We start from the raw sequence: 25,067 nt of genomic DNA, 5'->3' as shown, positions 1-25,067 counted from the left end.
ATGCATGAATGAATGAATGAGTGAAATATCTATCTGACATATGAAAGAGTGAATGGATGTGTGTTTATGTGAATGAGTGGGTGAATTATAACTATAGAATGAGTGAGTGAATGTATGTCTGACCTATGAATTATTTGCTGCTGTATGTGAGAATGAAGGTTTGTATATCTATGATTCGGTCGATCCTGAGTTGAATGCGGCTTAAATGACACACAAGGAGGCCAACGTTAAAAGTACACAAAATGTCATGTTTTTTTTATTTCGTGGAAGTCTTTTTTTTTTTTTTTTTTTGTTTTTTTTTTCCATCAGCGTTTGTAAATCTCATTTCTCAAATAGAAAGCGTCCTTATACAGCGTCAGGCAGGAAATGTCTCACCTTTTTTCACACATTTGCTGTCTTTTTTTTTTTCTTGTTGTTGATAAGAGGGGGGGGGGGGGTCATGTGTCGGGGTTGAGGGGCGGGGCCACGCTTAGCACGCCGTGGTCGTCCGGTGGATACATGGTTATATTTAGTGCAGTTATTGCGTTACAAAGCAACCGTCCCCAAAAAAATAGTGCAATTTTTTTTTCTTTTTCTTTTCTCACCTAACTCACACAAAAAGGAGGAAGTCCAGATGGTCTAAGGCGTTTAAAGTTTCTCAATGTCAGGCTTAGTATTGCATACAGAATAAGACAAGAGGAAACTCAAATTACAACCCTTGTAAAAATTGTGCTTCGTAAATTGAAAATAACCCCCACCCCCTTCCACGCCGCCGCCACCGCCATCAGCTGCTGAATTGGTCCGCTAGGGCTTTTTTGAGAAATCATTTATCTTGAATTAAAAAGACCAAAAGGCCTGATCTGGGGGGTGGGAGGGGGGGCAAGCTTTGAGTGAGTGTCTTTTTAAAGAAATAAATCAATTTAAATTAATTAAAAGCGCATCTTAATACTGCTGGGTAATAAAAATAAAAAAAAAAAAATTCCCCAATTTTTTTTTAAAGTTGAAATGGGAAAAATGGCGAGAGGTTCTGATGGTGTCGGCGGGTGGAGACGAGACTTCTCACTACCGGACGAGTCGATGTGGCGCTAAAATACTTGACGGTGATAAAGAAACAAGATTTCATGCAACACTTGCATAGATTTTTTTTTCTTTTTTTTTTCTCCATCATGCTGTTTTTTTTTTTGTTTTGCTTTCATTTTCTTTCAAAATCTCCCTTTTTTTGTGTGTAAAATATACAGAACACTAAGATAAGAGATACATGTGCGACGTGGAAGCAGTAAAACCAGTCACCCCCCCCCCCCCCCCGATGCCGGCTCGTGTTTCGGACGCTGTGCCATCGTGGGAAACGGGCCCGTCACGGCGAAAAAAAACGGCTTATGTGATAACACCATGTGTTTGCATTCTTACAGGCTACATTTTTTTTGGAATTGCGGGTGCTTGGAGTGCAGAAAGAGGTGAAGAAACAGGAGAGGACATGAAGCGAGCTGGTGTGAGAGAAGAGGATACAGACAACAGGGTTAGCGTGGATTCCTGGACCATCAACACCACCGTTACAGATCCAACACGTAAAGGTAAATAATATGATAATAAATAATAGCGGAAGCTGCTTACGGGTGGCGGTATGCCCTGGAAGGTAGAGGGATGACAGATATACTAATTATAATATTCTGATGTTTCTTCAATCATTTTTAATAAATAATAAATATATATATTTAATAATACAGAGTTTTTATTTTTTACTTTTTTCCCCCCTTTTCCATGACATGATTCAAACAGTATGACGTGACACACACTGATAATTTGGCCATTACTATATATATATATATATAATGTATATAAATGTGTATATATATACACATACATATATAGATGTATATACACACGCATATATATATATATATATATACATGTGCATATGCTTATATGTATATATGCATATGTATATACACACGTGTGTGTGTATATATGTATATTTTTTATATATATATACGATAACACATTTTCCCTGAATGTCATAAGTATTGAAATGCTGCTCTTGCATTATTTCAGCGTTAATAACAATGATAATAATACTTCTTACAACTAGCCAGAGTGTTTCTGATAAGTTGGATTCAATCGCGGCTGCAATTGGGTCGGTTGGCAGAACGGGACGTTAAACTAATCGCAAGGTTGCCCGTTCGATTCCCATCTTATGTCACCAATCGGGCAATCCAACGTAAAGCGCTTCGAAGCCTCTAAATAAGTGGGGATTTTGTGTTGGAAATGGGGTGTTGACCTGAAATAAGCGATAATTTCATGCAATCTCTTTTTCTCGCCGTTCATGACGGAAAGTGGTGTTATCAAATAACGGAGTGAAACGTTTTGTGTTTTTTTTTTTTTTTCCAAGGTGTTGCACGGTGCTACAGCTGCGAGACGGGGTCGGTGGTAGGGTTTTTGGGGGGGCGGGGGGGGGGACACCTGAGGATCCGCTGCGGTGCGAAAAAAAACAAACCAACGAAAACCGTAAGACTGCAGTACGCGAGCCGAGCGCTACGTCTGGCGCGGCGCGGGGAACGTCGGAATGCTACAATCGATCGATTAAAATGTGCTACAATCAGATTGCGGGGACGGGCCGGAGACACCAGGCGGTGCAGGAGGTGCAAAGGCATGCAAGCTTACATTCTCTGGAGCCTGGACGGGGACGGGGAGCTGCGGCGGCGCAGCCTGTGCTTGGCTAAATGCAAATGGGGTGGATGTAAACGAGCAATCCGACGACAACAACAACTCATCTGCTAAACGCAAATATTCCCTTTCTCAGTTGTGTTTACATTCTTTTTTTTTTTTTTTTCTAAAACCTTAGCTTCTTAGAGGTGATAAGAGACTGATTGTGCGACAGCATGGAGAGACATCCAGTCGGCGCCACTGTCCCCCCCCACCCCTGTCTCCCGGACGCCACTTTAGGGACGAACATTTCCCAGAGACAACCAAAAAAAAACCCCAAAAAAGAAAAAGATAGTTAAAAGTAGCGATGGAACAAAACCGGATGCCCATTCAGTATATACAACGTAATCAAATGCATTATTATTTTGCCATAAACGGATTCGACGATAGACATTCCTACGTTAAGTTCAAAAGGTCATTCAGTTCCTGTTCCGGAGTTCGTGTGCAAATAAGTCTTAAAATAATTCATATTCATACATGCGACAGTAAAGAGAAGTTTTAAAAGTTCTTAAGAAGTTTTTTTTTTTTTTTTTTTTTTTTTTTAAGGCCAGTATATGAGACATCCTACGATAAGAGAAAACCCAAAGGCAAAGCAGGTCGAGTTTTGCCGAAAAACAGAAACGACGACAACAACAACAAAAAAAAAATAAAAATAAACTTAGAAAAAAAAATAAAAACATTTCCGTTGCAGAGTTGAGTAGCCCTGTGGACGATCACGAACCACCCGACGGTTCCACCTCGTGGCTGCAGGTTTCGAACCCGGGGAGGGGGGAGGGTGGGTCGCTTTTTGCGCGACGACGGACCTACAGTTGCGGATTTAAACTGGGCATCTTGTGTCGGAGCTGAACGGGACGGGAGGGGACGGGAGGGGCGAAGAGATTTGGACGACTCGGGAGGGTTTCGCCTTCCTCAGTAGGTGTCTCGGGGCCAGGGGCGGCTGCGCTGGCGGTTGTTCCTCTGGTTGTGGCCTTGCTGGGCTTCGCGCTGGAGCAGCCTGTCCTGCGACTCGTGGCCGTTGGCGCTGTGGTTGCCGCCCGAGTGGCCGCAGCGAGGCGGGTACATGTCCCTGTAGGTGCGAGCGTGACGCGGGGAGTCGTACTCCTCTTCCTCCTCCTCCTCTTCCTCCTCCTCTTCTTCCTCCTCCTCCTCCTCTTCGTCCTCTCCGCCCCCGGGGCACGGACTCCCCCGGCGGCCGCGGGACAGCGAGTCGCTGGCCTCGTCCGACGGCATCAGGCTGTCCTGCTCCAGAGGGGAGTGAGCCTCTTCGCCGGCTTCCTCTTCTTCCTCCTCTTCTTCCTCGCCCTCCACCTCGCGAGGCTGCGGCTGATTCTTGTTCTGATTCTGGAGGATCGAAACAGCGGCGGAGCGGGAAAAGAGACAGGGGGAGGAGGAGGTGAATAAACGCAGCGCTCGCTCTGTCGGAAGCAGCCGCCGTCGTCGTGCCGCAACGGCTCGAACAGTCGCGGCGTACCGCTCGACGCCAGCGGGGGGGGGGGGGGCGCGGTTTGCCGCCGCGTTTCAAAATCAGTGTTTCGTGGCACGGTTTTGGCGTGCGGCGGTTTATCACCTCAAGGGAGCTGCTGTGGTTTGGTTTTTTGGGGGCGGGGTTTAAAGAGGAGGCGGCGCTGACGTCCCGGTGTACCGCGACACTGGCGTCGCCCCCCCGGCGGAGACCAACGTCGCAAACACGACAGCTCAGAAAGACTTAAATATCTGCAATTTGCAGACCAAACGCTCATGCTAATAGTTAATTAGCGTATCGGCGGATCTGTCGGAGGGTTTTCTATGAAAAGCCAATCAGGAGCTCGAAGGGTTATTTTTCAAAGACCTGCGTTGGTTCGCCCAACCGGCCGGAAGTTCAAACGCGTGGCCGGGGGATGAAAAAAAACGAGCGGTGGTTTGAAAAGGTTTGATATTCATGAGATCCGTGAGGTGTCGGCGCGCGCGAAGCGAGCTCACCCCTAAATCCGGACTTTGCGTCAACAAATCACGGCGAAGAGGCGGGAGAAAAGCTCCCCTTTTATTCTTTTTCTCTGGGTGTTTGCGTCGTTTCGTCTCCGCGAGGGGGGGGGGGGGGGGGAAACCGAGCCGGGCGACAAACACCGGGTTTCTGGATGCCGCCGTCCTGGCGTCGGGGGTCCGAGGGAAGCCGAAATGTTACACGGTGTTAAGCGTGTGCCGTTAAACCGTGTCGACATTCAGGATGTTGGGTGGGCGGAGGGGGAAGCATGCTCGGAGCGGGATTAACACCAACTGAAAATGGAGAGCAATGGAGGGACTCCGTCCGCTGCGTCATCTCAGGCACGTTGTTCTCGCTCTTAAAGAGATAAGTGGAGGTCGTAACGCGACGACGGCGTTAAGTCACCTAAGCCAGGGGTTCCCAAACGTGACCCTTAAAATATGTCTGGCTGCTCCCCGGGAGGCCCGTCTGAGAATATTTAGCCAGTTATTCTTATCAGTCTCATCCGTCAACAGTGGCTTGCAAAAGTATTCATATCCCATTTCCACATTTTGTCAGTTTTGTCAAATTTGAGGCTTACGAACAACCCAAATTATGAATAAATCGGCCAACGGACGAGGTTTTTGATCAAATTCTGAATCGGCCTGTGAACAACGCACAAACTCGGAGCGTAGCGGCTGTCGTGCTTGATTCTCCGGGTTGTGGATGTTATTCATTGTTGCGCTCTGTTATAACAGTTTTTTGTGTGCTTCTTTTTCAGTAAGCTAGCTCATTATGGCACCTGAAAAGGTGCTAATGCAAGCCTGGAGGTTCTCAGTCATCCAGGTCACGGTGAATTCTTGTCGATATCTTCTTGACTCCAGTCGAAGATGTTTCAACCCTCATCCCAGAGGCTTCCTCAGTTCTGAACTCTCAGATGAGGGGTGAAAGTGAAGAAATTCAGTTCAGTTGAAGAGACAAGAAGATTTTGACAAGAATTGCTGATGCTAGCGTTGCTAAGGTAAGAATTCCAGTGGATGTGAAGAAGGAAATAATAGCTAAACGTGAGAGCGGTGTTGGTGTTACAGATCCCGCCAAGCACTCCGAAACGGCTAAGTCAACCATCTGTACCATCCTGAAGGACAAAGACGGCTACGTTAATGAAGCAAAGGTCTCACTCAAGTCTTAGATGAAGGAGAAAAGTTAGCATTAGCATGGCTGAATGACAGACAGCTAGCTGGAAATAGCGTTAGCGTTAGCGTTAGCAAGAAGGCTTTACTTATGCTGCTGATTTAGTGAAGGAAACGCAGAGTACAAGTGCTGGCAAGAAGAGAAAGAACACCAGAGAAGCCACAATAATTCAGGTTTTCTAATTCCTTTCTGTGTTTTTGCCACAAATCAACCCATAAAAATGTATCTAAAGAGTACAGCATGTTTTTGGGGCTGTAGACCAGATCAACGGGGAAACTGATTCGGTTCACGAACCTCTGAAGAGTCAAAGAACGAATTAAATTCATAACCCAAGGTTCTACTGTCATTTTCTTCACAATCATGTGCCGCTTTTTTCGGTCCTTCACATGAAATTCCACTGAAATATGGTCTTTGTGTTAAAGGAGTATCAATATTTCTGCAAGCCGCTATAACTTTACCCTTTGTGACAATTAAAATGATTTGTATTCTGGTCTGGTCCCACCCCACCTAGCTTTGGGAACCCCTGAACACGGGGCAAAAACAGCAAAATAATTCTAATTAAAAAAGTAAATAAATAAAAAATGTTCAATTTCGCGGCGTGATCAGAACAACCACGACAGCGATGGTCCACCGCGTCGGTCTGGTTTTTGGGTTCGGACGTCGAAGGGAGGGGAGGGGCAGTGGAAGGGGATTACTGAGGTTAACAGTGCAAATATACATATAGATATATATGTATACGTATATAGACCCTACTACTCACCCCATTTTGTAAGCGCTCATTCAATTAATTCCTGTGTTTCAGAAAACTGCAGAAGTGTCGAGCATGGATGAGTGAGAGGACAGACAAGACAACCGGAGACAGTTGGATCAAATACACAAGAGTGAGAATCTGAGATGGGCAGAGCTGGCAGAGACAGCGACAACAGACAGCATGTTCAAAACACCATTCTTGCAACAGTATTTGGAGACAAGTGTTCCGCCTCTGCGGCCGAGGACGTCCGAGCGACGGGCGCCGACTCACCTGCAGGCTGGAGATGGCGGAGGGCGGGGTCATCAGGCTCTGCTCCAGCAAGGGGTTGAGCGGCGTCGTCCCCGGGAGGTGAGTGGCGCGCCAGTAAACCTCCAGGTACTCGGCAAGATGCTCGCAAGCGTCCTCCAGCTGGTTTTCATCCAAAATGACATCGAACATATCCTGGGGTTTGCAGAGCGGGTCATGAGGAGAAGTAAGTGTGAGGGAATGGGACGGTTCTGTGGGAGGTGGCTGTCAATATAGCGGCGTTTAATTCAGTCGTTGATTCATGAGTCATTTCACTGACTCGCGAGTCATGAGTCCTTGTTTGTACCGACTCCTTTGCCACCCTGTTTCGAATGAATCGCGCTAAACTCGAGTCATTTCACCGACTCACAAGTCATGATTCCTTGCTTCAATGGACTCGTTCCCTAACCTGTTGCGGATGATTGTTCAAAATTCAAGTCATTTTACTGACTCATGAGTCATGATTCCTTGTCTTTATTAACTCGTTCACTGACCTGTTTTGAACAAATCGTTCAAAATCACGTCATTTTACCGACTCAAAAGACACGATTCCTTGTTTCAATGAACTCGTTCCCTAACCTGTTGCAGATGATTGTTCAAAATCCAAGTCATTTTACTGACTCATGAGTCGTGATTCCTCGTCTTGTCTCTGTTTACTCGTTCACTGACCTGTTTTGAACAAATCGTTCAAAACTCGAGTCATTTCACCTACTCACAAGTCACAATTCCTTGTTTGAATTAACTTGTTCACTAACCCGTTGTGAATGAACTGTTCAAAACTGAAGTCATTTTACTGACTAATGAGTCTTGATTCCTTGTCTTGTCTTTATTAACTCGTTCACTGACCTGTTTTGAACAAATCGTTCAAAACTCGAGTCATTTCACTGACTCACAAGTCACAATTCCTTGTTTGAAGTAACTTGTTCACTAACCTGTTGTGGATGAATTGTTCAAAACTGAAGTCATTTTACTGACTCATGAGTCATGATTCCTAGCTAGCCAGCTAACAGCAATAAGAGAATATGTCACTATTGTGCGACGGCAACTCGAACTGCATTTGTGTAAATGTATCAGGTTAATCACTGTATTAGCCCTGCGGGAAAAGTAACAGCTCAACAAACGAATCACTCAGAAAGTCACCAACAAATAACCCAGTAGCTCGGATGAGCCCTTTCCACCCGCAAAACGAACGACTCACTCAGTCATTTGAGTCACTGACTGACTCAGTGACTCAAATGACTCAAAAACCTGATTCTCTTTGTCGGGTGACTCGTTCAAACTCGAGTCAGTAAAAAAAAAATTGAAACTAATCGAACTGGCCATCGCAGATGTCTTTTTTTTTTTTTTATGAGATTCACACTGTGCAAGCAGAATGGAAGAGCTTGAAGAAGAAAAGAAGGTTTCCCTAATTCCTCCACCTACAGGGGGGCACTGAGAGAGTTTGTCCGCAGCCATCATCTGCACATTCAGGTGCTTGCTCTGAGACTTCCCCCTGGATTTGATCAGCCTCTGGAGCACCTGGAGGACAGAGATGTCACCATGTGAAAGGTCAAAAGAAGAGGTGGCCGATTAACAACTGGCGACCGGATCTGCGGTACCTTCGGCGAGGAGACTTTGACGTAGACGACGATGGGCGCGAGCGAGGTTTTGGCGAGCTGTGCGGGATGGTTTATGGTGTCGGCGTCCAAAACCACCAGCTGTAGCGTTTTGGCGAGCTCAAATATCCTCTCGATCTCACTCTGTACCTCCGCTGCGTACGTTGGACACAGAACGTTTCCAAAGCTACAACAACCCGCTTCTTTACGTCATTATTTGCATAGGAATTTCATGCTAACAGGGCTACCGAGACTGGAGCGAGTGTTGGACCTCTCCATGATGGGCCTCTTGTTGAGGACAGATCTTTTGGCTAAGGACAGGTCGGCAGTTACGCGGGTGATTGAGATCCTGCAAACAAGAATGCAGAACACGCAGGAGGTTGGAGAGGCGATCGCAAATGACCGACGGTATGACTCTGCGACCGGCCTGAGCCACTCACCTCCCGTCAAACCTGTGTTTCAGGAAGTCGAAGAGAGCTTTCTGCATCATATCCGTCACCTGGGTGGGAGGATGGGAAAAAAAACTCAAACCAAGAGGATAAAAATACTGTGAGGTATCCATGTGTGGTTTCAAAATTTGGGCTACAGTCAGACATGGAACAGAGGCAGCGGTGCAGAGTGGAGTTTTTGCCTTACGGAGACTGACCTCATAGCCCTTTAGCGATGGTCCCACGAGGACCACCGGCCTCATGGAGGGCACCACATCGTACGGAGGGACATGTTCCTGCCAGAAATAGGGAAGGAGAAGGAAAGATCGATGAAGGGCGAAGGGGGTCTGTGCAGGAAAGAACGGGGGGAAGCAACGCGCGTTCCTTGAACATAGCGTAGCCTACCTGTTTTTGCTTCTGTTTAGCTTGTGAAAATAAACAAACGAGAACGAAGGGATCAATCGAGCGAAAGGAGAAAATAGTTTTTTTGGAGGGGCCCCAAAGGGAGAAGCTTGTTATACTTACATTCCCCTGCAGATGGTGGTGTCGTCCTCCAGCTTCCCGTCACCATGTCCCCTAGACTGGAGGAGTTGCCTCCTGTTTTCCTGCAAGGAACCAAAAAAATCGTGGAGACGAACGCCGTGTTGGGCTCGACAACGATGCTACGGTGCGTTCACTGACCTCTGCTTCTGCTCTTGCTTGAGTCTCATTGCTTCGAGTCGTAGAGGGCTGGGAATGAAAGCGATGTCCGCCCCCTCTTTTACTAGCCGACCTATCCACCAGTCATTATTGTACTTCTGTAAACACGACAACAGCAGTACGTCATCAAGTACGTCCCTTTTAAGGTTAGCTTTATTTTGTTCATCCAGGTGAACTACGAACTTCTTTTATGTGCAGGAAGTCTTTGGCATCGAAGTTGACCGCAGCCCCTTGGACCGGACAGTCCTCGTCCAGAGCGCCACAGTAACTCACATTCGTCTTCACTGCAAAGGCTACAGGCTTGGACTGGCGCGCCGCAGAGAGAGAAGAAAGATTCGGATAAACATGGACGCGTGGCTCGAGTTCCTCCCGAAAAGGTAAAGACTCGCAGATCCTGTCATCGCTAGCCTCGTAGCGTACCCTACCTTAGCTCTGTCGAGCTGCAGCTGCGCCTGGCGTTCGGCTTCACGCCGATACGCCTCGCGGTCCTCCTCTGCTGACAGGTCTGAATCCGACGGCCTACTGGTGTACGAATCAGCTGACCCCTGACGGGAGAGAGAGTCGCAAGATGTTTTTGGCATGAGAACGCAACAATGTGATTTCATCCCTTTGGATTTGAAAACGAAGCCGCGCTACATGACGAGCTAGCGTTTTTACTGTTCGACCAAAAACGACCGATGCTGTTTGTCGCTTCAATCCTCTGCCAGGTCCAAGTGAATTATTGCTTTGACAAATCTGACGGCTGTTCAAGGCGGCAAAAAACAGAGCTCTAGTCTGGTATCACTTCCCGTTAGTCGCAAATTTTTATTCTGATAGAACAATTCTGATAGAAGACAAGATGTATCACAATGATGCTAAGCGTAAAATAACATCATGTTTTTATATATTTCAGAAAATATAGCAGCATTTAATCAATCAAATTAATCAATTCATGACTTGTAATTCCTTGTTTCTACTGACTCCTTCATTAACCTTTTTCGAATGAATCGTTCAAACTTGAGTCATTTCACCGACTCACAAGTTATGGTTCAGATGAGTCATTCACTGACTTGTTTTGAACGAATCTTTCAAAACTCGAGTCATCTAACTGACTCACGAGTGTTTGATTCCTTGTTTAAAATAACTCATTCACGATCCAGTTGTGGTTTAATTGTTCAAAACTTAAGTCATTTTACTGACTCATGAGTCTTGTCTCTATTAACTCATTCACAGACCTGTTTCGAACGAATCATTCAACACTCGGGTTATTTCACTGATTCACAAATCATGATTCCTCGTCTCTATCCACTTGTCTCTTATGCTGCTAGCTAGCCAGTACTATTTGATATGTCACTATTTTACGATGGCTACTCTAACTGCATTTGTGTAAATGTAGCAAGTTAATCTCTGTATTAGCCCTGCGGAAAAAGTAACAGCTCAACAAGCAAATCATTCAGAAAGTCACCAACAAATATCCCGGTAGCTCAGCTCACAAATTGTACGTTTGAATCGAATGTTTTTAGACAGTTCTTGATTTTTAACACTTGTTTCTGGTTGTTGAATAACAATCAATCATAGACATTGATAAAGATCTGTCTGTTTAAAACAGACAAATATTGTGTAGAAACTAAGGAATGTAATGTTAATAGAGAGACACTAACTAGCACTGTCAGAAGCATCGCACAAACCATCGCACATGATCCGATCAGTATGTGATTGATACTTCGAATCCTTGAATTTTATGTTTTACATTTTAAGGCGCGCTTAAAATCCTTACATTTTCTCAAAAATCGGCCGTGGGCCTTATAATCAGGTGCGCAGAGACGTATGAATTCTTGAGCTTGAACCAATTTTATGGTTCAAGGTGACTTTGGCTTGATTGATTGTCGGAACGTTCCCGCCTGACACAGGGATGTTGTATTAAAATCCGTCCTTGGTTGAATATCGGTTGGAGCGTCAGACAACTAGTTATATAGTTCTGGAATACAACGTTGCTCCAACCTGACACTAGCTTCAGGTGTCCGCTATCGCTAGCAAGGACAAACCAGAGAGCAGTGCATAGTACGCTTACCTATGCAACTTTTTGTTATACCTGTACGTTGAGTTGAATCAAGTTTGACTAAACTGACTGTTTTGTTTCCCTTTAAATAACGTATGTTTTACCACGCGCCTTGTAACCTGGTGCGCCTTATGTATGAAAATAGACCTGTTCATTGATATTGCGCGTTATAATGTGATGCGGGATGAGGGACCAAGGAGTTCAGTTCCAAGACCCATCTTAGCTCCTACTTCGAGGCACAGTTCCAAAGGAACTCATGTAACTTAGCTGCTTGGTGATTGGCGGGACTCATAGGCCATGGCCATTCGCAGATACTTCTTGCGCCGTTTCTGAAATCTATCGCGGCCACTGTAGACCGACAAGGAAGTTTAGACCAAGTGAATCCAGAGTTAGCTAACGGCAGGGAGAAGATAGAAACTCTACCCCCCATCCTGTGGTCAATGATTATTATTCCCGCCATGCAGAACATGAACCTTTTGGCTGCTTCCACCTCCCCGTTGTCGTCTTCCTCTTCCTCTTCTACGTTTGTTCGTTTTTGAATTCGGCACTAAAGATGCTCGTCGCAGATGCTAGGATCACAGCGGCCCCTGAAACTAAACCTTTCCCCTGCAGGAGGCTACTTCCTGGTACCCCCTTCCAGTTGGACACTTCTCAGAACTGTGTTGTTCAAACTTCTGCCCGAAAGCGGCGAATGTAAAGACTTTTTTCAAACTCGAAGGCGGCAAAGACACAAGCGGATCTCTTTAAATCACTTGAAACTTTTAAATTGTCTCTGTGAAGTGAGAATATACGCAGTTCCACCACAATCCAGTCTTTGCATGACTAATGAACGCTATAAATTCCCTTCGCTCGTATGCTCTGTGTTCGGAGGAGCGACCTCGGAGAAAAGAAGCCGCCACGCTCCCGGCGAACCCACCCTGTTCGAAATACCTGTTTATATAAGAGCCGTTTTACGCTAGCCGAGCCACGCTCGCACATAAATCTGCTGTTTTTGGCTACTCGGGTGTTTTTCCTTTTTTTCCCCCGCCTTGTCGTAGCGCGCAAAAACACCAATGCGCTCGTGCACGCGTCCATATGCGAAGCCTCCGTGTTTTCCGCAACACAATGTGTTGCACTCCCACACCGGTCGTCCTCTGGTGAACCAAATATAGCACAAAGGAGAAGACCGCTTCCTCTCCTCTCCTGCTTGGCCCCAATCCATCCCATCATCCCCCACAGTGCGGCACATATACATCCTTGTTTATCCCCCCAAGGACGTCTCCTTGTTATCAGAATACACGCCGGTTATCATTTTTCACCCATTTCGTGACTTGTTCCCCCGTTCCCTAAATCTCATAAATGTGATTATGCTGCTCGGCGTGGATGAAAACAGTACGCAGTGCCGTTCTGTGTGTGTGTGTGTGTGTGTCTTCACGGCTTCTCGAGACAGTCCTGAATCTGTCAGCGGCGCCCAGAATAGGTGATGTTCCAAGCAGATATGAAAATGATAACACCCCCTCGCAGGTGAATGCCGCAATCGCGTACTTAAGAGAATGGGGCGGGTTGCTCGTGGAAAAGAGCGAGATGTTGTGAAACAGAACAGTTTCAGAAAAAGAAACAAAACAGAAAAGTTTTCAGGAAAGGATCACAACACCTTCTCCCTGCCCGCCCGGGCCGTCTTTGCCAAAGAGACAATTTATGGACATAGAGAGAGAAGATATGATGGTAGTTTGTGTAAGAGAGGAGGATACAGAGAAGAGGGTTAGATGGAGAAGGTTGATTGGCTGTTGCGACCCCTGAAGGGAAAAGCCGAAAGGAGAAGAATTTGTCACAGGGGTGCAGGACATGTATGACCGAGACAAAATGCCGACTGAGATGGTTTGGAAATGAGCAGTGGTTTGGACAAGAAGATTTTTATTTTTAAAAGATAGTTCCTGATTTTTTTTTTTTTTTTCAAATTGTACATTTATTCCACGGGTCGTAAGTTGGACACCCCTGACATACAGACATGACCATTCACACATGTAAGAGACATTCACTTCTTCATCACGTCATGTAGAACATGGAGGCTCCACACAGAAAGCTGCTTGAATCCAACCAGGGACGTTCTGCTGTTCTTCTCGGCATTCTCAAACTGTACCTCCAGAGGACCAATTAGCAGCAGCGCAGCGGCAGAAAACGCTCAGGTTTGGAAACGCACACGGATCTGATTTCCAGCAACGCTGCACCAGTGAGAGAAGATGGGGAGGAAAAACAGGGAAGATGGAACGGGAGGAGGAAGGGTGAAGATCTTTGAGAAGATACATTGAGGATGTTTATGAGCGAGCGTGACTGATGGGACGATGAGATTTACACCGGCGGATAAAGCGCAGCTATTTCAAGGGGAAGATGAGATCAGAACATAATAAAACACGACGGAGGAGCAGAATGACACCTAGATATCGGTTATTATCGCGCCGAGAAGAAGCAGCAGGGAGGCGGAGCTTCACGCGCTGACCGCGAGATGGAGGTCAGAAAAAGTTGCGTACCTGGCTGATAAGGAGGATGGTGCTGGAACCGGATAGAGACATGGATTTCAGTTTCCTTCCCGTGGATCTCGACACGCTCAAACACACACACACACACACACACTAACACACACACATGTGAAGGCAGCAGGGTAAAAGTGTTAGTGGGTGCAGAGAAACGCCGTTATTCACCCGTTCACACGTGTCATGCCCTGACTCCGTTGTCTATTTTTATCCTTGTTGGTCTCAACCCATTTTTATTTTTATTCATTTTTGTCATTGCTAATGTCACTGTTTATATTCGTATCCTTGTTGTCGTTTCGGTTGTTTGTTTTCACCCTTCCTTCCGTTCTGTTGTCCATTCTTATCCTTGATATTGTTGTTGTTCTCTCCACCGTCTATTTGTTTGTGGATGTCTTGCTATTTTCTAAGTGTCTCTCTATTTATAATCATATTCATATTTATTGATTTTTATAAATGTTACGCTGCTGCGACCAAAGAATTTCCCCTATGGGGATCAATAAAGTTTATCTTATCTTATGTCACAGCGCTGTTAGCAACCGCGAGCTATCTTAGTTGCGATGACCATTATGTATGTTTCCTTCCTGCCGGCCAGAGCCATCCCATAATAACCTTGGGATGGATAAAGAAGAACCGGTTAATGATAAAAATCTTTTTATGCGATGAACTGTTTCTTTAAAAAAAAAAAAACATGACGAACAACCTGAGATTCTTTAAGAAAAGTAAGTGCAATTTCAACAACGCTATGCCTCAGTTCTGTCTTCTCAGTTCTTCGTGCATTTTGTTGTATTTTTTTTGCCACGGCGAGTTTCATAGAGGCTCCCAAACTTGCTGCATCCACACCAAGCATACAAGTTTCTTATTATCCTCAACGAACAAATAAGAAGTGGTCATGTTTTCTGGGAAAACCCTACACTCCATGTCCACTTTTATCTTTTTTGACCATAACTTGCTGATGAGGGTGTCGGGCCAAAAACAAAAGCAGGTACATTTCTAACAATAACTAAAAATGCTATTTACAAGCCTTGAAGCAGCATATGCTGTCATCTACTGTAACTTCTGAGTCACAGTGTTGTGCCATGTTGCTAACAATGACTAAACAGTGCAACCATAGCAGACAACATAGGAACTGCATTTTTCTTCAAAAAAGTATAGTGAATATATTGGTAGACGGAAGCTGCAATTGGAGGTCTAGAGGAAGACCAAAGAGAAGATTCATGGACGTAGTGAGAGAGGATATGATGGTAGTTGGTGTAAGAGAGGAGGATATAGAGAATAGGGTTAAATGGAGAAGATTGATTCACTGTGACGACCCCAGAAGGGAAAAGCCGAAAGGAGAAGAATTTGTCTCAGGGGTGCAGGACATGTATGACCGAAACAGATGTGATAACTGAGATAGTTTGGATAAGAAGATTTTTCTTTTAAAAATTAAGTTTATGATTTTTATGTATTTTTTCAAATTGCAGATTTATTCCACGGGCCGGACTGGAGCCCCTGGCGGGCCAGTAGCAGTGTGTTTCCCTAACACATAGAGATGACCATTCGCACATGTAATTCACTCATGCACTTCTTCATCACGTCATGCTGAAAACATACCTCTTCACCAAGCAGTACCCACTAATCGCACTTTGCCCCCCCCCAAAAAAAAAACAAAAAAACAAAACAAAACAAAACAAAAAAACGAGGAAATGAATGTATGTAAGTATATTGTTTTGAGATGGCTATTTGGTAGAGTGGTCACTACTGACTTCCAACTATGGTACTTTGGATCTTCGGTGACTTTCGGTTGCACTTTTTGTAAGTCGCTTTAGATAAAAGCGTCGGCCAAACGACTGTAATGTAATGCAGAACATGGAAGCTCCACACAGAAAGCATCTCCTGCTGGAATCCAACCAGGAACCTTCTTGCTGTGAGGCTAACGCGCTAACTGCTACGCTGCCAAATGCTGGCTTGTTGGTGAGAAGTGTTACACAGAACGCCAACGACATTCTCATTATCGAAACGCAGTTGGGACAGCAGCAGAAGGTTGAATCGGTGCTTCCACTTTGATGTGGTCCTGATCTCCTGCTTGGTATTCCAACCCCAGGAGGTCCAGAACTTCTCAAACACTTGTAGCCCGAATATATTACGTGTTGTCATGAGGAGGGCGATGCCGTTAGCGAACAAGCTCAGAGTTGATTTGACTTTACTATTTTCCCTTTTTCGTTGGATTTACACACACACACATACATACACATCCTGCTTGGAAAGTGATTTTTCCCACATTCGGCAGAATATATAATTCAGGAGGCCGAACCGCCGCAGGAAACAAGTGACGAGATCCAGGAGGCTAAAAAAAAAAAAAACAGATTTTTTTTACCCCCCCTTCCACAAAGAGGCGTTTGATTAACTTGGCAGGAAAGCGCACGTGCGGGAGGGAGGTAATAAATCACCAGACGGCTCGGTCGATACCGAAATCGAGATCGGGCGGGTTTTAAATTGTGCGAGGGGGGGCGGGGCGGAGACGGCGGGGTGAAAGCAGGTGTTTCGAGAAGAAGCGAGGCGAGGGAGGAGGAGATCTGGCTTCGGAGGCGTCTCTACTCACTCGCTTTCACGTGGTGCTGCTTCCTCGTCCTCGCCGGAGCAGACACCAGCAACACCTTCTGGTCTTCACCTACCTCCTCCACACACACACACACACACACGTGCTTGTGGCCGGCCTTGGCGCTCTCTCCTCCTTCCGTGGAACACGTACATCCACACTTATGGCAGCTTATTGTGTCCTGCTGCAGAAATGAGTCATCCTCCGACGCTCCTCCACAGACATCCCCCCCCCGTCACAGACTACAAACTATGTGGGGCTCCGCTTCGCCCCACACACACACACACACACACACACACACACACACATGCCTCCGTCACATCACCGATGGGTGGGAGCGCGGCGAAGACGGGGAGGTAATGATGGAAAAGGTGACGCCGCCCAGAGGCCTTCAAAATGAGCAGCATGAATATTTTAAACCGATATTCCAAGGGATCAGCAAAACAACCCCCCCCCCCCCAAAAAAAAAGAAAACATCTATTCAGAGAATTCGCAAAAGAGGTAAAGAAATGGGTTCCAACAGGTGGGAAAGGGTGGAGAAAAGTGTCAGGGGTACGAAGAGATAGAAGAATATCAGCTAGAATGAAAGGAAAGGTGGAGAAGACCAGCTAGAAACTGTCAAACTCATTTTCATCAGCATCATGGTTGCCCTCAAAGGGACGCATGTAACGGTAACAGTATAAATTTAACCGAATGTAATGTAAAATAAATGTAACTACTCCTTAATGTTAAATAACATTCAAATCCTGAATGCTACACATGCATTTATATAGATGTAAAAAAAAAAAAAAGATGTTTACTCTGTTCCAAAGCTAGTTTTCACTGCTGCAGTGGCTTTAGATGCGGCTTTCGTGAACACATTCTGCTGCCGTCGTAGTTTGGCTTTTAATTCTTGGGCAATTTGTCTATTTGTTTGTTTAGAAGTTTATTAGGACAGTGTAGAATTACATTACGCACAGAGGCGGAGATGTTTGTACCAGATTGTAGCTCATAGCTAATTTCCATCTATAGTCCTGGACAATACAAATATATAACTGTACAAAATAGACAATATATATAAAATATACAGATAGGCAATAAAATAACTATACAATATATAAACAGGCAATAAAATATGAATTTTGCAAGTTGAAAGTGCCATTGTTGTGATATTATTACTTTGGTCATCTTGGGGTAACATCTGATGGCAAAATACCCGTCTGGCATTGTGAGCATGTTTGGTGCTCCAGAATCCAATATTTAACGGCCCGTGTAAAGGTGTGAAAATCAGTCATGTTCTTAAGTTGTCTGGAAGCCCATTCCGTTCTTTTATAAGTCTAACTTTAGCATGCTTAGCTCCGTGTTTGGTGTCAAAAGGTTGACGTAGACTGTACTCTTTGACAACCGATGCCGCCTAAACACACAAAATATCGGTGAAGTCGCCTTCCCATCTTTCTTGAAAAAGACTTTTAGGGATCATTTGTATTTCTCAATTCCACTTGTTGAAAATGGCATCGATGCGGATACGATGTGGGTAGGATGCCGTCACTCGGCGAGAAACATGATCGGCTTGAATTGTGGGAAATGTAGTTTATGTTCAATGCACGCGTTTGACTTATTTATTTTAGGACAACCAGACCTTTTAAGATGTTCTCACTGGCCTCATAAAATGATGCTGTGGGACACATTTGGCCCGCGAGCCTTGAGTTTGACACATGTGGTCTAGAAACAGTGACCAAAAGACAGGAGGCAGAGATGAAGATGCTGAGGTTCACTTCTGGAGTGACGAGGATGGATAGGATCGGGAATGAGTCCATCCATAGATGTTTTGGAGAGAAGGTCAGAGAAGCCAGACTCAGATGGTTGGGTCATGTACAGAGGAGGGATAGTAAATATAGACGGATGCAGGAATTGGAGGTCTAGAGGAAGACCAAAGAGAAGATTCATGGATGAAGTGAGAGAAGATATGAAGTTAGTGGGTGTGAGAGAGGAGGATCCAGAGAAAAAGGTTAGATGGAGAAGGTTGATTTGTTGTGGCGACCCCTGAGGGGAAAAGCCCAAAGAAAAAGAAGAATTTGTCACAGGGGTGCAGGACATGTATGACTGAGACAAAGACATAAACACTCCTCTGTTCATGTCCAAACCATGGTGAAGATCCAGGTAGGAGGTTGCTGAAGGTGGAGCTGCCAGGCAGGAGGTCTTAAGGAAGACCAAAGGGAAGATTTAAGGACGTAGTGAGAGAGATATGAAGTTAGTTGGTGTGAGAAAGGAGGATTCAGAGAATAGGGTTAGATGGAGAAGGTTGATTCACTGTGGTGACTCCTGAAGGGAAAAGGCCAAGGGAAACAAAGAAGAAGAGGTAGATCTAATTTCTCAGGCTCACACAGCTGCGACTCTGGCATATGAATGCACTCTTACATGTGTTTTCTGCTCAAGTCCAGTGGTTCCACTCAGTTTATTCCAGATTATATTGCATATTCTAGAGCTGGGCGACGTGTGGGTGTAAACAGGAATGGGTTAGCAGTCACTGCAGAAACACAGAGGCAGAGATCACCTCCGTTTCGACAGATTTGGAGTGAATTTACTTGAAATCACACCTAAAAATGGCACCCGAACATCACAAACGCTGCTTTTCAGACAGAAAAGTTCCAGCCCCAATGTAGTTCCAGGAAGTAGCTTCCTCCAGGGGAACCGTTTAGCTTTATTATATAAATGCAGAGCGAGCTTACTTGCCATTTGCACAAGTCTGTACAGTAATTTGATGATACATATATTTATTTTATTTTTATTCATTTATTTTTTTGCCTCGTGTGCCCAATTAAGTTTTTTTCTTTTATTTTGGAGAACATGTTGACGTTCTCCTGCGAACCTTTCTGATGGGTAGCAGGCCAGAAGACATCGGACCTCCGTTGCTCCATTTTATCGCAAGAAAACACCTGACCAGTCACAGAAATAGTTTTTAAATACCAGAAGTCCGCCAGAAGTTTCTGCCCATTGCTCATCAGCTCCATCGATCACCAAGAAACATCCTGGTTCCTTCAGAGGTTCAAGGAACTGAGAAAAGGTCCTCCAGCGTGAAAGATGTTAATGGTTTGCTAGGAATCGGAGCAAAAAGCGGCGTAAACAAATACCAATGGTTGGATTGTGATGATTCCGACGTTTCTGAACGTAGCCTTTCATTTGGATTCGATTAAAACACATCAGACGCAAACCCGTGCGTTGTCTTTTGGCTAATTTCTCACGATCGACTGACGTGCCTGTAAAATGTCGGAAAACGGTGAAAAAAAAAACAAATCCAGGGGACGGAAATGCTACTTGAACGACAGTCTTGGACCTTGAGCATCACCGCCATCCACCACGCTCACAGATGGATGGTCTTCAGCGTCCACAAGAAGACTTAACCCTCGGCTGATGTTTATTTCCAAGGCCAATCGCGGCCTCCTTCGCCTTCATTGGCCAGAGGAGCTTCGTTGGGCAGTTTTACCTTTAATTATTATAGAATTTTTGCTGTATTTCACTTCATAACACGACAGTATACCTCCAGCTTCAGGACGACAGTCGTCACATTTTCTAATCTCTTGACGTGTCTCCACACAAAAGCTCTGCTTATTTAACGGTTTGTAATTTTGTAGAACCCACTCAAAGTTGTTTTTTTTAATGACCTTCCAGACAATTCTGAAGCTTTATTTCACGATGAATGAAAATCAACTGATATTTGATATGCCATATTAGGCGCACTTAAAATCCTTACATCTTCTCAAAAATCGGTCGTGCGCCTTATAATCCAGCGCGCCTTATATATGAATTCTTGTTATGCTTACTGACCTCCAACTAATTTTATGTGGCACACTGCGATCAAACATCTGTCAAAATGTTTTGGAGCGACTTTGTCTCGACTGATTGTCGGACAGTTGCCACCTGACACGGGGACGTTGTGTAGAAGTTGGTTGAATATGGGTTGCAACATCAGACATCGTTCGATACCTAATTATGTAGTGCTGGAATCCAACGTTTTTCCAACCTCACACTAACTTCAGGTGCTCGCTATCGCTAGCAGCGATAAACCAATCAGAGAACAGTGCATTGTAATAACGGTACATTGAGTTTCATCAAGTTTGACTGTTTTGTTTCGCTTTAAATACCATATGTTTTACCATGCGCCTTATAATGCGGCGTGCAAAATACAGCAATAGAGCAAGTCATGCTGCTTTCACGACATAGGAACTTTTTTGGAGTTCCCAGAACTTTTCAGGAACCAGGCTGTTTCTTCATGCATTCGAGCAGCAGGGGAACCAGGGACTGCGGAGCTCAGTTCTGAGAACCATCTTAGCTCCTACTTCGAGGCGCGGTCTTTTTTACTGTTCCAAAGGAACTCGTCTTGGTGATTGGTGGGACTCATAAGCCACGGCCGTTCCCGGATACTTCTTGCGCCGTTTCCGAAAACTATCACGGCCGCTTGAGACAAAACCAGCGAGAAGTGGACTGACAAGGAAGTTCGGACCAAAAGAATCCAGGGGAGAAGATAGAAACACTTCCACCCATCCATTGTTATTATTCATTACGTTTTATTATTATTGTGGTCCAACAGAATATTACTGTACATTTGTGTGTATGAGGATCGCCAAAAATGACACCAAGTAAGCTTACGAGGCGGAATTGAAACTCAAGGCTGTCAGTAGATGATGGGAATGGAGCAGCCGCCAAAGAATTCAACATTAATGAATCAATGGTACGCAAGTGGAGGAAGCTAGCAGATTAAACTATGCCGAGTAAAGACACCAAACAGAGTTTGTGAGGGAACAAAACCAGATGAAGAAAAGTCAACTAAAATGTTTTATTTTGCTTCATATACTGTATGTTTTATCATGTGCCTTACAACGCGGTGCGACTTATGTATGAAAATGGGCCCGTTCATTAAGATAGTGCCTTATAATGCGGCGCGCCTTATGGTCCGCAAAATGTGGTCCATTGTTTCAGGTCTAAATGAGCCGAATTGTGCTTTAACTTAAAAAAAAAAAAAAAAAAAAAAAAAAAAAAGCCATTTGGAATTTTTTGCACCTGTCCTAATTTTTAATCTCCTCCAAATGTGCCCCGACAAACCATCACAATCACGTCGATCTGAAGCAAAAAAAAAAAACATCTATGCAGGTTCTTGATTTCTTGTCGAAACGGACTCGAATTTCTTCACGCTTGAAGACGTTTCACCCCTTCATCCGAGAGGCTTGACAAGAATATTTCGCTAAGAATTGTAGGAACCCAAACAAATCGCCAGGCGGCGGCATCTCCTGATGCACATGAATCTTTAAAAAAAAAAAAAAAAAAAAAAAAAAAAAAAATCACTGCTGTGTTAAATAACACCAGAGTCTTCCTGCATGCCTGACCTGGAAACATTAATTATAAAAGCAGACCGCCTTGGGATTTGGACGTTCACACGGTTTTTTCCGCTTTTCTGCGATTTGTCGCCATCTAGTGGACAAACGTGGAACTGCAAGCGTGAGGAGCGCAGTGTGGCCGTGGGTGCAGAAAAAAAAAAAAAACCCCGTGGCGTGAAAAACCGTTTGTGAGTTTCTCCTCACCCCGCAACTGTCACAACACCTCCAGAAAATACAAATAAAGCGTTTTACCTGACGTTTGATGAAGCTGGAGGTGGTGTCGGAGGACGTGCTGCCATCCGAGCGTTTGAAGCGGCTCTTGCGTTTGGGCAACTTCCTGGGCAGCTGGACACAGAAAAAAAAGGGAGGATGAGATGGATGGATGGAAGGAAGGAAGGAGAGAAACACGGGACTTCATCAGATCAGTAAAGGTGTGTGTGGAGGGGGTGAGATGCGAACGGCGGGGCCTCTGGAGGTCCAATGCTCTGCAGGCCCTGCAGATCCGGGGCTACAGGTGAGTAAGTCTGCGCATCCAAAAACGGGAGAATGCACATTTTTTTTTCTCTTCTAACCATCTCATAAATGCATTGAGTCAATCCTTACGCGCGCAAAGCGTGTGTGTATGAGTGTGTGTGCGTGTGTGTGTATGTGTGTGTGTGTGTGTGTGTGTGTGTGGCTGCATTGATGAGCAGGTTCAGTGAAAGCGACGGCGGAGACGACGCGGCGAGGCTAGCATCCCTCAATGTTCACGGAAACAAAATCAATAATAATGAAAAAAATATATAAACAATTAACGTGCATATTAGCTTCTCCTCCCGGTGGGGTTATTCGTGGAAAACGCATAAAAATACCTGGAAATAGTGCGTCTGGGATCCGGTGTCCGCAGCAGACAGAGGGTCTACGGGCGATTTGGACATTTTCACTTGCACCATCCACCGGGAGAGCGCGGGGGGGCGGGGTCTGCGCAGACATGGGGTACCGGGGGGGGCCTACGCGGCTCCGGACCCCGTGGAGGCGGCCAGGGTGCCGGCGTAAAGGAGCGGGGACATCACGGCGAGGCCGGATCCCGGTTTTAAAATCCTGGCGGAGAAAAAACAACACGCACCGCAGACCGGGAGGACGGAGGAAAAACAACCGGAGCCACAGCGACCGTTCGGACTGAACCAACGCGTCACCGCTCCGGCTGGCAAACCGGTCCGTACCAAATGTGTCTGCCCGGGAGGGGGGTCGTGGGGGTCCGAACTGGGTCGTACCAAGCGTTCCTACCGCGGGGGTGGGGTTATCAGGATTTTAAATAAAATAGGAAATAAATCTCTTCACTTGGATGCGACCGGTTACACGATATTTACCTTTGGTTTGTTGGATAAAAGTGACTTCCTGGTTCGTGCGTGTAGTGTCACCTGGCTTTTTTTTAATTTTTGGAACGATGCGCATCATTCTGAAGTGTGTGTGTGTGTGTGTGTGTGTGTGTGTGTGTGTGTGTGTGTGTGTGTGTGTGTGTGTGTGTGTGTGTGTGTGTGTGTGTGTGATCTGAGCCTCATGGAGGGGGTTGTTTCATTTCACTGTGTGGGCTATCTATCTATCTATCTATCTATCTATCTATCTATCTATCTATCTTTCATTTTTATTTCCGTCCACTCGTCTATCTATCTATCTATCTATCTATCTATCTATCTATCTATCTATCTATCTATCTATCTATCTATCTATCTATCTATCATGAGGTTCTGTCTATCATTTTTATTTCCGTCCACTCATCTATCTATCTATCTATCTATCTATCTATCTATCTATCTATCTATCTATCTATCTATCTATCTATCTATCTATCTATCTATCTATCTATCTATCTATTTATCTATCTATCTATCATGAGGTTCTGAACCCCGGCAGTTTCATCCGCACGTTCACCAAATCCTTCTTAATTGGAAAAATAAAATATGATTTTGTTCAAATCCAAGCCACAGGTAAATATTTTTTACTGGTGCACAAAATGAACCGTGCATCAACATCACTGTGTTCAAAGAACAAAACCAGCAAATTTATCACACAAAAATAAAAACACACTTTGCTGAATTGCTCAACTTGGCATTGCAAATCATGCAGTTAGGACGCCGACTCCCATCGCATCATAACCTTCCTTTTTTGCTCAATCATAATTAGTACGAAGGGATTAAAAACATTAAAATCGAATATTTTTTATATTTATATTCGATCGAACCCTCCGTTCTATGAAAGCTACGACTGTAGCATTCCGGCTATTAGCATTGAACTGTTAGCATTGCTGCTATTATTGTTAAGACATGCTTTCCATCTCTTTCACTCTTTCCATCTGAACTGGTCGAGGCAGACGGCCGCCTCCGCGTCCATCCGAGGAAAGTGTAATCGGACTACCGGTTTGCGATTGGACGCCTTATAAATAACATCTGGATGCATCGAAAATAACTTCTCGCCACAATCGACTTACACAAGACGGGAGCAAAACTGGGGATAATTTAGGAAAAGAAAATACCGGTTCTTGTGCAACATCCCCTAAATTGCAACATCCCCCCCTTTTTTTTTTAACCTTTTGTTTTTTTGCAGTGCTGCAAGACGTGGCGGGACAAGACGGGTGTCTGCAATTGATCGCGTCGAGACCTTTCCAAAAATAAAAATAAAAAATTCATGGTTTAAAACAGGGGTCGGGAACCTTTTTGGCTGAGAAAGCCATGAAAGCCACATATTTATATATAACTCATATATACGTATATTTATATGATTAAATATTAAATATATTTAATATATTTAATATATTATATATGGATAAATATATCAAATAAACGTAAGATATTAAATATATTATATAGGATACATAAATATATGTATTTCCAAGATTTCTGTGAGAACCATATAATATTTTTGAACAATGAATACAACTAAGTGTGTGAATTTTCAAGTAAGACCAATAATATTAAAATACAGTAACTCCATTAATTTATTCTTTTTAGTGACGTTGTTATACTGTATTTATATAAATACAATTC

General features: G+C 44.7%; 1 protein-coding gene and 1 long non-coding RNA gene across 3 annotated transcripts; one reads left to right on the top strand and one right to left on the bottom strand.

Annotated features, from left to right (window-relative positions):
• Nucleotides 1–231: 231 nt before the first annotated feature.
• On the bottom strand, nt 232–23,247 carry cacnb3a (calcium channel, voltage-dependent, beta 3a). 2 transcript variants are annotated; one of them, XM_086159923.1, is made up of 15 exons: nt 22,896–23,247; nt 22,297–22,389; nt 9,993–10,112; nt 9,751–9,873; nt 9,550–9,665; nt 9,394–9,473; nt 9,274–9,293; nt 9,087–9,164; nt 8,881–8,939; nt 8,689–8,789; nt 8,444–8,595; nt 8,268–8,363; nt 6,831–7,001; nt 6,570–6,615; nt 3,898–4,020 (listed from the first exon to the last, which is right to left on the bottom strand). In XM_086159923.1, exons 1-14 carry the CDS (start codon nt 22,974–22,976, stop codon nt 6,586–6,588), a joined length of 1,320 nt encoding a protein of 439 aa, XP_086016049.1. In that variant the 5' UTR covers nt 22,977–23,247; the 3' UTR covers nt 3,898–4,020; nt 6,570–6,585. The 2 variants fall into 2 exon arrangements, with proteins under 2 accessions (XP_086016047.1, XP_086016049.1); XM_086159921.1 differs by lacking the exon at nt 6,570–6,615 and having other exon boundaries at nt 232–4,020.
• Nucleotides 4,058–15,791, top strand: LOC147226889 (uncharacterized). The gene is made up of 6 exons (XR_015107145.1): nt 4,058–4,072; nt 5,400–5,639; nt 6,612–6,908; nt 9,406–9,535; nt 9,766–9,944; nt 15,579–15,791. It is a non-coding gene; the product is annotated as an uncharacterized LOC147226889 (long non-coding RNA).
• Nucleotides 23,248–25,067: the final 1,820 nt, after the last annotated feature.

This window comes from Fistularia commersonii, chromosome 14 (assembly GCF_037954325.1).
Source record: "Fistularia commersonii isolate RoL2024-O1a breed Wild chromosome 14, RoL_Fcom_v1.0, whole genome shotgun sequence".
Classification (NCBI taxonomy): domain Eukaryota; kingdom Metazoa; phylum Chordata; class Actinopteri; order Syngnathiformes; family Fistulariidae; genus Fistularia; species Fistularia commersonii.
Note: the sequence above shows the minus strand (reverse complement) of the source record. Positions and strands in the feature narration are given on the sequence as shown.

Bases quoted from the DNA above. Each gene is read 5' to 3' on its own strand.
- cacnb3a (XM_086159921.1), bottom strand. From the start codon at position 22,976: ATGGTGCAAGTGAAAATGTCCAAATCGCCCGTAGACCCTCTGTCTGCT. The intron at 8,364-8,443 runs GTACCGCAGATC...TCTGTCCTCCAG, and splicing joins TCAAAGTCTCCTCGCCGAAG to GTGCTCCAGAGGCTGATCAA. The intron at 7,002-8,267 runs GTAGGTGGAGGA...TGCAAACCCCAG, and splicing joins AACTCTCTCAGTGCCCCCCT to GATATGTTCGATGTCATTTT.